The 12,111-nt window shown below is 35.7% G+C and overlaps 2 protein-coding genes across 2 annotated transcripts in view; one reads left to right on the top strand and one right to left on the bottom strand.

Moving 5' to 3' along the window:
* Nucleotides 1-12,111, top strand: part of LOC127840886 (mucin-5AC-like) — a 451,267-nt gene that overhangs the window by 99,595 nt on the left and 339,561 nt on the right. The gene's annotated exons all lie outside the window — the stretch shown is intronic.
* Nucleotides 1,258-12,108, bottom strand: LOC127840966 (zinc finger matrin-type protein 5-like). Its single transcript, XM_052369441.1, has 4 exons — nt 11,966-12,108; nt 3,838-3,897; nt 3,237-3,311; nt 1,258-2,405 (listed from the first exon to the last, which is right to left on the bottom strand). The coding sequence occupies exons 1-4, from the start codon at nt 12,090-12,092 to the stop codon at nt 2,161-2,163; spliced, it is 507 nt and encodes a 168-aa protein (XP_052225401.1). The 5' UTR covers nt 12,093-12,108; the 3' UTR covers nt 1,258-2,160.

The raw sequence follows: 12,111 nt of genomic DNA, 5'->3' as shown, positions 1-12,111 counted from the left end.
TCAGTCCCAGGCCGATGGATTGACGTTGAAATGATAGACAACCTCATCAATCCCATGTTAAGTCACCATGTAAAGACTGGATAGATATATGGGAAACTACAGTGACCAGACTGGAGAGGGTAAAGATGCCATTCATGTACCGGGTGGTCAGCAAGGGTGAGGCTTGTAAAGTCAGAAATATATGATGGACATTTAAATGTATGAGCTTAGTTTATTTAGCTCGGCTGTTTTCTGAGAAAACCCGAGGTATTGTCATAGCCAGCTCGTCGTCCGGCGTCTGTCAACGCGTCGTGCTAAAACCTTAACAGAGGCTCTAAAATCAAAGTGCTTCCACATACAACTTTAAAACTTCATATGTAAATGCACCTTGATGAGTTCTTCATGCCACACCTCTTTTTGGGGTCACTAGGTCAAAGGTCAAGGTCACTTCTGACAAGCTTTCATTTATTCAAAACTGCACCCACAGCCAAGCGTTGGCATCCGCCATGCCGTGCTCTTGTTTAAATAAATATATTAAGCTCTAACCCATGGCAGCTTCCAAAGTGTATGTATGAAGCATTATTTGTAAACAAATGTACTGTTGTGATTTGGGACCTGTTTGATTTAAATATGGAAATTGTAAGGAATGTTATGAGCTGAAGTCCAAATATTGTTGCGTTGCACTGTTTTATAAATATAAATGATTATTCCTGACATGGCCCATGTGCGAACTTGACCTACACATCATCTAGATACTACAACTTCTGACCAAGTGTGGTGAAGATCGGATGAAAACTACTTGAAGTAGAGAGCGGACACCATGCTCAATGTTTAAAACGCACATAGTGACCCCGTGACCTAGTTTTTGACCCGCCATGACCCATATTCGAACTTGACCTAGACATCATCTAGATACAACATACAAGTTTGGTGAAGATCGGATGAAAACAACTTGAAATAGAGAGGGGACACTAAATACGGACCGACAGACAAGCTCCCTCCTATATACCCTGCTTAACTTCGTTTGTGGGGGTATAATAATCTGATAATCATGAAACTTTTTGATAATGTGTTGTTGGAATAATACATTGTAAAACGTTTGCACTGATGGTGCCATTGCGTAGCGGGTATGGTGTCCACCTTGGGACAGGTGGTTCAAGGCACAAATCTATTATTGGAATCATTGATGCACGACCGCGAAAGATTTCATATTTCAAATATATATTGGTCATTTTTTTTATCCGGAATAACACATGATACTTAAGAATGAAACAGGAAAATGTTAAGAAGGATGATGTATCACTCCGTTCAACTTTCACATTAGTATCACAAACAACAAACATGTAAAAATAAAGAAAATCTGACAAGCGGTTGAGATGCCATTTGAGTCGAATTGTCGACAAATCAAGTATCCTCACCATTCAACACACATGCGACATCTTAGTCTGATAGAGTTAATTTTATACTGTACTATGTTTTGTAGATAAATATCATTACCTGTAATACAAAGGTAGGCCCAGGTATAAACGCAAAAACACGACTTAAAAATGTTATTCCAAACTTGGTTAAATTCTTCTCCATGAAACAGGCAATGTAGGAAAAATGGGAAGTTATAAACAATGGACATATGGAATATTATATTAAAAATAATACAGGGAAATTTATCAGACAATAAACAACCCGTAAATGCTCTAATGCCCCACTACTATAATTCCTAGGCACCTCAAATAGATTAATTGTTCATTGTTTAATCAACAACAATAAATTGAACATAATTGGCTAATTCATTAATTCATATTTGCAATAAACACACACATTTTTAAACATTTTACTCTTTATCAAAACAGCGCTTCACAAGGTGTATAAAGTTTCGATGGTTGTAACTGTTCAAATATGATTTAGTAATAACTGAATGAACTAGTATAAAAGTCATTGAAATGCAAGTTTGCAAGGAATGCAACTGTTTCTGAGACATATAATAAACCACATCCAATAGTGCTTGAGATTTTTTAGAATGTCCACGTTGCAGGACAATCCAAGTCTTTAGGAATAGTTTGTAATAATTATACAGCCTGCAAGCTGAGAGGTCTTTCATATAAGTTGTATCACAAACCACAAAGGCAGTTACCACAGTCAATACGTGAAGTATAATTTTCAATCAAATCTCCAAACATTTTCCTTTCAGCCCCATTCACACTTTGCTGTGTTTCTAAGCTCTTCAGCAGAAGGTGGCAATAATGATGGAGGTAAATTTGGAATGTTTAAAAAGGGGGGTAATTCATAATGTAATTCGTCAGTTTCTTCCTCATTATTTTCAGTCTTACGGAGACGCTTGCTTCTTTTCTCCAACCATTCTTCCAATGTGGGCTCTTTTAGGTCCTTATTGAAGTTCATGTCTTTTTCTGACCTCTGTCTTTGCTTTGAAACTGGAAAAAACTAGAATTTACAGATAACTCCGAAATTCATGGTACATGTAGTATGTTAAATCAAGATAGTCAAGTTTACATAAAATGTTGTTTAAACCTATTTATTTTCGCTTGATTGCAGAGAAATACTAGGATTATTATTAAGACATTTTCAACTCCATTTTCTGTGTAACACCAGTAATCAGTGTCTTGAAAGATCTTAAGAATGTTCCCATACAACAGAGCTATCCTAGACCTCGTGATTGCTATGCAGATATTATATCCTCTACGCCACACCAAGCCCAAAATACACAGATTTTGTCCCTTTAAGTACATTTTTTTTTGTTGGTCAGGCACATTGGTTAACATTATTTTGTTTCACTGTCAATTACAATCTTTTTACTGTAAAACTTATCAGACCACTTAAAGGTAGTCAATAGTATATATAATACCTTGTTTTCTAATAAACACATTCTTCCACCTGAGTCCATGGTACATAAGTTGATGATAACTTGGTCTGGTATTCTCGTTTTTGAACTCCCTTGACAAAGCATGGCATTGGTATTGTCAAGAAAGAAATTCTGACCAACTAACATCAAGAAGTCATGTAAGTTACCAGCTTCTCATTAGCAGAAAGGGTAGCTCCAGACCATATTTCACATATTGGCAGCCTGGTTTGGAGCTACACTGGACCCATATGGTACAAGATACGTTTTCCACACAATGTGTTAACATTATAGCAAGAGGATCATGATTAAAGACTCTTACATTCTTTAAATCAGGGATGTACACTGTTAGTACAGCCGTTTCTGAACATCTAGCAAGTCACATTTTTAAGGTCTGACTACATACCAAGTTCTTGAAGATGATGTAGTCTCTCTGGTGTCATGTGGGAAAACTTGCAACTGTCACCAAAGTCACAACTTCCTAAAATCACAGCAAATGTGTCAATATTTATTTTTCCCAATTAAAGCTGCATGTCCAAAAATAATAAACGTAACAAATTCAGAAAATATACTTCAGAACTGTATTCTATAATCTTTGCCTGACAACTTTTTTTTTATAAATTCATTATTGTGCAATTCTTGCAGTTTAAAACATTTAAATATGTTGACATTATATATTATAAACATTCATACTTCTTTTCTCAATTTTCTTAATATACTACTCAAAATTTGCTAAGGATCACTTTTTATAGTATGTGTAATTTGAAGTTCACCCCTAGCTATATTCAGCCAGAGTCACACATCGATGATAAATAAATACATACAAATAAAATCAAAAACACACATTCTAATATCAAAACATGCAAAATAACAATTTAAATTAAATTAAATTGAAGATAATGTGAAAATAATAAGTGATCCTTAGCAAATTTTGAGTAGTATATAAAAACTTCAAAAATGTTTCTGTCACCAGTGTTATAAATGTGAGACTGGTTCTAGATTCTGACCTGTCTGAAATCGTGCACAGGGAATTTTAGTGCTTTCTTCTGCAAGTATTGAAGCTGGATCTAAAAAACACAGAAAAGGCACAAATCAGCAGAGCATGTACATAGCATGTGTTTGATGCAACTTTTTAGTCTTTTAGATCTGACAATATTAAATAATATATGTGTGTTTTTTCACAATGCAATGCATTGAGCAGTGCTATTGATTGTGGTTTTGGTAAAAAATATTCTGTTGTCAGATGAAAAAATGCCAACAGTCATGCTTAGAAATAAGCAGTCTTTATCAAATAAATCTAGTATGCACAGATATTGCTTCATAAGTAGTTTATGTGCGTACTGAAAAACTAAATACCCAGACTTTGCGAAGGCTATAAAAGTCAGATATTTTAATCTCACAAACTGACATGATATTTGCAACTATTCCTCTGTTAAAAAAATATAATATTTAAGTCATTACAAATTGATCAGTTTTTCATTGGAAATTTTGTCTTGGAACATTGGAGTGAAACAGCAGGATAAAAACAAAAATAATTGTATTCCATTTGCTAATTAACCAGAGGCAATCACAAAATGAAGATTAAAAAACATAGTATGCACATAATTGTTCAACTTTTCTTCCGAACACATTCTGCATACTAAATGCTGACATTTGACAATCATAAATAATAACAAGAAATGTGTCCACACAACACGGATGCCCCGAACTGTAACTTTGTCACAACATAAAAACACAACTTTGTAAATGTTTTTGATATTTACATTGCCTTTATTTTATTAAACTATTAGTTTGCTGCATAACAGGTGTTCAATCCTAACAGACAAAATCTTTACCAGCCCTCCCCACACTTGCAAATCTGCATATGCAACCCCAACCCCCAACTCCAGCTTTTAAGTGGCAGGGATATAAGGCAGAGAAAGGCAACTATACACACCCACACTTTTAAGTGATTGCAACATAAGGAGGACAAAGGCAAATCGTTGCAACACCCACCCACCCCACCCATCCCCTTTTGAGCGTCACGGTATATGGTTGAAACATGCATATCTATACCGCTTGTTTGAGGGTTGCATATCTATACCGCCCGTTTGAGGGTTGGGAATACTTTGGTAGATAAAAACTATTTGAATTAGAGAGCAAACACCATGCTGAATGTTTAAAATGTGACTCCGTGGCCTAGACATTATCAAGATACAACTTCTGACCAAATTTGATGAAGATGGAATGAAAACTACTTGAAATAGAGAGCGGACACCATGTTGAATGTTTAAAATGCACTTAGTCACTTCGTGACCTAGTTTTTGGCCCGGCATGGCCCATGTTCGAACTTGGCTTAGAGATCATCTAGATAAAACTTGGAACCAAGTTTGGTGAAGATCCGATGAAAACTACTTGAAATAGAGAGAGGACACCATGCTGAATGTTTAAAATGCACTAAGTGACCCCCTGACCTAGTTTTTGACCACATGACCTAGTTTTTGGCCCGACATGGCCCATGTTTCGCACTTGGCCTAGACATTATCTAGATAAAACTTGTGACCAAGTTTGGTGAAGATCGGAAGAAAACTACTTGAATTAGAGAGCGGACACGAAAAGTGTGACGGACAGGCAGACAGACAGACTGACCGACCAACAGTGCAAAAACTTTATGCCGCCCGTTGGGGGCATAAAAAGGGGCATAAAAATAAAAATCTATGTGGTTAAATACGGCGCAGAAAATCAGACGAACATATGATGGATTTGGTGTGGCCTAAAATATACATGTTAACCTTAAAGTAGCTTATTATATTTTTCATTGTTTTTCACATACATAAAGTAAAAATCTTAAACAAAAAATTAGAATAAAAGATGACATAATTAATACCTACATGTAATAACTATAATATGCCAAAACGATAATAAAGTATGGCAAGCGGTTCGACACATAATCCCAAGAAACTAGAATTTTCATAAGAACCTAGGTTCTCAGAATGAGAACCTAGGTTCTCGCTTGAAGATTGCACATGGCTTCCAGAAGTTTTTATTCGATATCCTAGGTTTTCATGAGAACCTAGGTTCTCATGAGAAACTAGGTTTTTCATGAGAACCTAGGTTCTCATTTGAAAACCAAGGTTCTGGTAAATACCTAGGTTCTGACTTCTCATGAAAAACCTAGTTTCTTGGGATTATGCGTAGAACTGCTTGCCATAATAAAGGGCTGTCAGAAAACAGCCCACTCGACTTATCTTGTTTTTGTCAAGAGTTTCGGGCACTTTTTCCCCCAAAATATTTACCTATGGTAAAATTGATCTCAAGCACCCCCGATAAACAATTAAATGCTAGTTCTGGCTATAAGGTATTTATATAATATGAAGTTCAAATATAATAGCTGAATTTGTTATCGAGTTATTAAGCAGAAACCATAAATCACTCAAACAATTTTTTTTAAGAATTTTAACTAATGCATAAAAGGAAGATTTTTTGCTGCTTTAATATGGCAATGTGAAATACATCAACATTATTTTATTTAATAAGCGCGTGTTCTTGGCCAAAAATTCCATGTGTAACGCATTCATGTACACGGTTATGCTTTTGGCACCAATTTCAGCATATTGAATTATTTATTCTTAAATCTTAAGATATAGGCACAAAATGCAAGAAAAACTGTTGTTTATTCATAAAAGATTTTGCAAATGTATTTCAATAACTTGAGATATTTGCAAAACTAAAGTTCTTAACGATGAGTTTACATTCTGTCCAGCCTGTGTGTAAACTCATTTTAACCCTGTTGATCCTGCACCCTTGTGGTGGCATGACAATATATAGCTACTATGTTTTTGAGATAGTATGCAGAATCCATTTTTTTCTATTTTAAGAAACAGTGGCTTTGTCATTGATCTTGTGCATGTCATGAACAGTACCGTAATTACTCTATGCTTTCGGACACGTAAAAATAATTATTTATTTTCGTGTCCAAAAACTTAGATACGAAAAATATTCACAAAATACAGGAGTCGAAAATTGAAGTGTCCGAAAATAGCGTCAATTGTATCAACGACTACCGGTAATAGCACGCACTTGTAAAATACCATGCCACAAAGTATAAATTACAGTTACTAGTATATATGTTTGCACTGCATTTTAAATTATTGTAAATGCTTCATTTATGTGACAGAAAGTTACTACAAGGTTGCACTTTGACCAACGTGTTCAAAGATGAGCATGTGATGTACCGATACACCCTAGTATGAACCTGTAATTAACGCCATACAAAAGCAAACTATGAATTCTTTGTTTGTTCATTTCCGATATTTGTTGTCCAACACCTTCCATTGTTCCTGAAACTTGCAATAGGGTGCATCACACTTCGAAGCGTTTAGTATTTTCCACAGTTATATTACTGAGATGGGGTTGTACCATTGCGGTAGATAATGGAACTGTTAATTGGCACTACCCCTGGTAATTGTCATAAAGCTTATGCTATCGGGCGAAACCATTGTTTAATACCGGTTTACAAGGTTATTTACCCAATAACGCATATGTAATGGTCCGTTGCCCTCAGGCATGCACCTGCCATGTTTTATGATGTTAATCTGGTTGTAAGTGTCGAAGTGTCATTAGATATCGAAAACAGGACCAAAATTTGGTAAAATAGCGCTTTAAAATATACTGTCCGAAAACTTAGAGACATTAATTATTGACGAAAACTCGTGTATCTGAAAAATAAGAGTCACGAAAAATAATTATTTTTGCTTAAAAAGGGGGTGTCCGAAAACTTAGAGTGTCCGAAAAACATAGAGTAATTACGGTACCTTTGTCTTTGATCTTGTGCATGCCAAATCAAACTCTAGTGAGGACTGGATATAAGGGATGTAAAGTGTGGAGAATATTAAGACTCAATTTTGTCACCCTTCTTATCATAAGTCTCCCATTCTTTCTGAATTGCCTTGACATAAAGTTGAAATCAATCAACCATTTTTATTTATGCAACAGTGTTAAGATCTGAGTGAATGTGCTAAACTCATTGAATTTTTTTTTTTATTGCTAAAGATTAATAAATTAAATGACACATCAGGGCTTACTCTGCCATTCGCCAAATTAGCCAATGGCTACACATTGACCTATTTGGCTACAGCAGGGCTCAACATTAACCAAACAAGAGGGCCATGATGGCCCTGAATCGCTCACCTGACTCATTAAGATCAGATGAAAACTATGACCTCTATTGTCTACACAATGTTTTTCTATGATTTGACCTAGTGACCTAGTTCCTGACTCTAGATGACCCAAATACAATCCCAATCCAGATCTCATCAAGATAAACATTCTGACCACAGTTCATAAATATTGGATGAAAACTGTGACCTCTATTGTCAACACAAGGTTTTTCTATTTATTTGACCTAGATTTTTACCCCAGATGACCCAAATACAATCCCACCCAGATTTCATCAAGAATTCTGACCAAATTTCATAAAGGTTGGATGAAAACTGTGATCTCTAATGTCTACACAAGGTTTTTCTATTATTTGACCTAGTGACCTAGTTTTTGACCCCAGATAACCCAAATAAAATCCCAACCCAGATTTAATCAAGATAAACATTCTGACCAAATTTCATAAAGATTGGATGAAAACTGTGACCTCTATTGTCTACAGAAGGTTGTTCTATTATTTGACCTAGTGACCTTGTTTTTGACCCCAGATGACCCAAATACAATCCCAAACCGGATTTCATCAAGATAAACATTTTGACCAAATTTCATCAAGATTGGATGCAAACTGTGACCTCTACTGTCTACACAAACAAATTGTTGACGGACGGACGCACGGACACACGCAGGCACGCACAACGGACGCCGGACATAACACGATCACATAAGCTCACCGTGTCACTTTATGACAGGTGACCTAAAAATATGTGTCGGAGATAAACATGAACAGTTGTGGTTAAAATCCCATAGAAACAAGGCCTGTTTGTAAAACATGCATGCCCCCCTATATGGGCTATACGTTGTAGTAGCAGCCATTGTGTGAATACGTTTTTTGTCACTGTGAATGGTGGTGGTGGTGGTGGTGGTGTAGTAGTAGTAGTAGTAGTAGTAGTAGTAGTAGTAGTAGTAGTAGTAGTAGTAGTAGTAATAGTAGTTTTAGTAGTAGTAGTAGTAGTAGTAGTAGTAGTAGTAGTAGTAGAAGTAGTAGTAGTAGTAGTAGTAGAAGTAGTAGTAGAAGTAGTAGTAGTAAGTAGTAGTAGTAGTAGTAGTGGTAGTAGTAGTAGTAGTGGTAAAAGTAGTAGTAGTAGTGGCAGTAGTAGTAGAAGTAGTAATAGTAGACGTGGTGGTGGTGATGGTTGTGGTGGTGGTGGTGGTAGTAGTACTTAGTAGTAGTAGTACTAGTAGTAGTAGTAGTAGTAGTAGTAGTAGTAGTACTACTAGTAGTAGTAGTAGTAGTAGTAGTAGTAGTAGTAGTAGTAGTGGTAGTAGTAGTAGTAGTAGTAGTAGAAGTAGTAGTAGTAGTAGTAGTAGTAGTAGTAGTAGCAGTAGCAGTAGCAGTAGCAGCATTACAAGACCAATACTTAAGAATGATCAAATGGGAAAAGGTAACATAGCACCGGCAGTAAATATGGGGCTCATTTACAGGTCAGATTTGGAATCTCTGCTGTAAAATGAGATTTTGAATGAATTAAAGGGAGGCAAATCTGTAATAAAAAGAACATGCATAAACCGTAGTTGTTTCCCTTGTTTGAACCATGCTAAATCCTTACAAGTTTGGAAAGAATTGGATGAAAAATTTGGACTTTATTGCATAAACACCATTTTCTCAATTCAAGGGGAGGTAATTCTGTACTTCATGGACCAATAATGCTCACTTTTTGTAGGGTTCGTGTCCTCATTGATATAAAGACACTGTGCAAATTTGGAAAGGATCGGACAAAAAATGTGGAAGATTTTTGAAAGTTTTCACAAAATAGGCAAAAACGAATAACCATGCAAAGTTCAACGAGCTCCTGCGGCCATGTTTTTTGACGAATCAAATTTCTTTGAACAACTTTTTCAGGGGAGCCCTCAAAGGTCATCCCTGTGAAATTTTTTGAAAATCTGATGAGCGGTTTCTGACAAGAAGATTTTTTAAGGTTTTTACCATATATGGTCATGGCGTCCATCTTGGTTATGTGATCAAAATTTTTTTAACACATCTTTTGTCCCATGACCTAGGGATGCTCCAAATGAAATTTAGTTGAAATTGGCTCAATGGTTTAGTAGAAGAAGATGTTTACAAATTGTTTACAGACGGACGGACGGACGCCGGACGCTGAGTGATCACAATAGCTCACCTCGAGCTATCGCTCAGGTGAGCTAAAAACCAACTTGCCCTAACGGGCAAGTACTTAGAAAATCTACTTGTCCTGAACGTAAAGCCACTTGCCCAAATATGAAATATTGCATTAACTGTAAACCTCATATTTTTAAATAAAGATCAAAATGATACACCACAAAACTTTTTTTTTGCATATCTAAAAAAATGATTATAGCAATTAAAGTCTAATTAAAGTCTAAATTAAATGCCCTTTGTTTTTTTTTTCACTTACCTGGGCGGGCAATTAGATTATAAAATCACTTGCCCGGACCAAACTTTTACTTGCCAGGGGCAATAGGACAACCGTTAATGTTGAGCTCTGTACAGAAAATTCTAATTGACTACAACTTTTTCTTCATTAAAACTTATAAAATAGCCAAAAATAGAAGAATTTTGCCATAGCAAGGCGAATTCTGCTAAAGAAATTTTTGAGCCAGGGGAATCCCTGGACACATGTATGTATGTGTTGCAAATATTGCCTCACAATGCCTGTTATGAACATTTTAGTTTGTCTCAATGATATTTATATTGTAAGTCAGGCTGAATGTTGTGCCAAATGATATTGGAATGTTCTTGTATTATGCATTGCTGGTAATTGTACTAAGTCGGATTGAACTTTATTCTATATAGACATAAGTTATTTAGAATTACATTACAAGATCTTTGTCACTATACATGACAATAAACACCACCACTCAACATTGATCAACAGCAAATATCTTGGATGCAACATTTCCAGGAAGAATAAAAGGCAATAGGCAAATCTGATAAACTTTAAAGGTTCTGTTTCATTGAAATTGCCAAATGTTTATAAGAGAATGGCGTAGCTAAAGAAACTTCAGCGTACAGTTTATATAGTATTGACATACCTGTACCTGTATAAAGTCGCGCCTGTCAAAAATCATAAAAAGCGACATTTAAAGTGATGGTAGCCAGAACTAAGTATGGCGTTGTGTTTCCCATAAACAATTATTTGTCGACTACCTCAAATGGTAGTTGCAATAATTCAACTCTCAGCTTAGGCTGAGAGTTGCAATGCGCTCTCTCTTGTCCATGGGTGCAAAATGTTATCAACAATTCAAAGGTTAATGAACACTGAAACTGCAAGAGCTTATTAAAATTTACCTATCAAAACCAAACTCATCCAAATGGTACCATTAAAGCAAGAAATAATTGATTTGTATTGACTAAGGTTTTGTTTTGTACGCTGTATCCACCATATTGGAAAATTGACCCAATATAGGTCAGGTCGCATACACCAATATTTTGTATGTCGCGTTATGTGTTGGAGCCAAAAAGTTGATAATGATGTGGTATTTGATACAGAATACACTGTTTCAAATTTAAATATAGCAATGTCAGCGAGAAAAGTGTGTTGAAACATCATCGTGTTTTTATCGGATGCATGCAAAGGATAATATCCGTAGATTTCCATTCAGGTAAATTTAACATGGTTATGAAGATTATTCATTATTTTCCTCAATTTGTCTCAGACGACGTCTGTAACTCTGTTTAGTGAAGTGCACGGATTCGCTGCGCTGCACTGCACCCATGTTTATGAAGGGGTGCATATGGACTGCCAGAGCCGCCATAGCAAAAATTATCAAAGGTTCTGGGAGTCCGTTTATATGGACTACTTCAAATGGCAACAGATAAAATTCACTTTAGTATTAACCTGAAATCGTATAATTATATTATATGGTTTATCTATTTGGAACAGATGTACCTGTGCGCTTTGCTGTAAACTGTTTGGATCAAAAATGGAATATGGACAAAATTATAAATTCATAATACATTACCACGAAATGCATCATAATGCTGCTTTTTTAAACGTTGGTGTTGGACGCCTTTGAAATGATTTTTTCTATTAACACCTGTATCTGCAAATGATCTGTCACAGAAATCACAGTAGTAACGTTTGCCCATTGTTGTTTTCTTTTCCCTT

Source organism: Dreissena polymorpha, chromosome 1 (assembly GCF_020536995.1).
Source record: "Dreissena polymorpha isolate Duluth1 chromosome 1, UMN_Dpol_1.0, whole genome shotgun sequence".
NCBI lineage: Eukaryota > Metazoa > Mollusca > Bivalvia > Myida > Dreissenidae > Dreissena > Dreissena polymorpha.
This window is presented reverse-complemented; position numbering and strand designations above follow the sequence as displayed.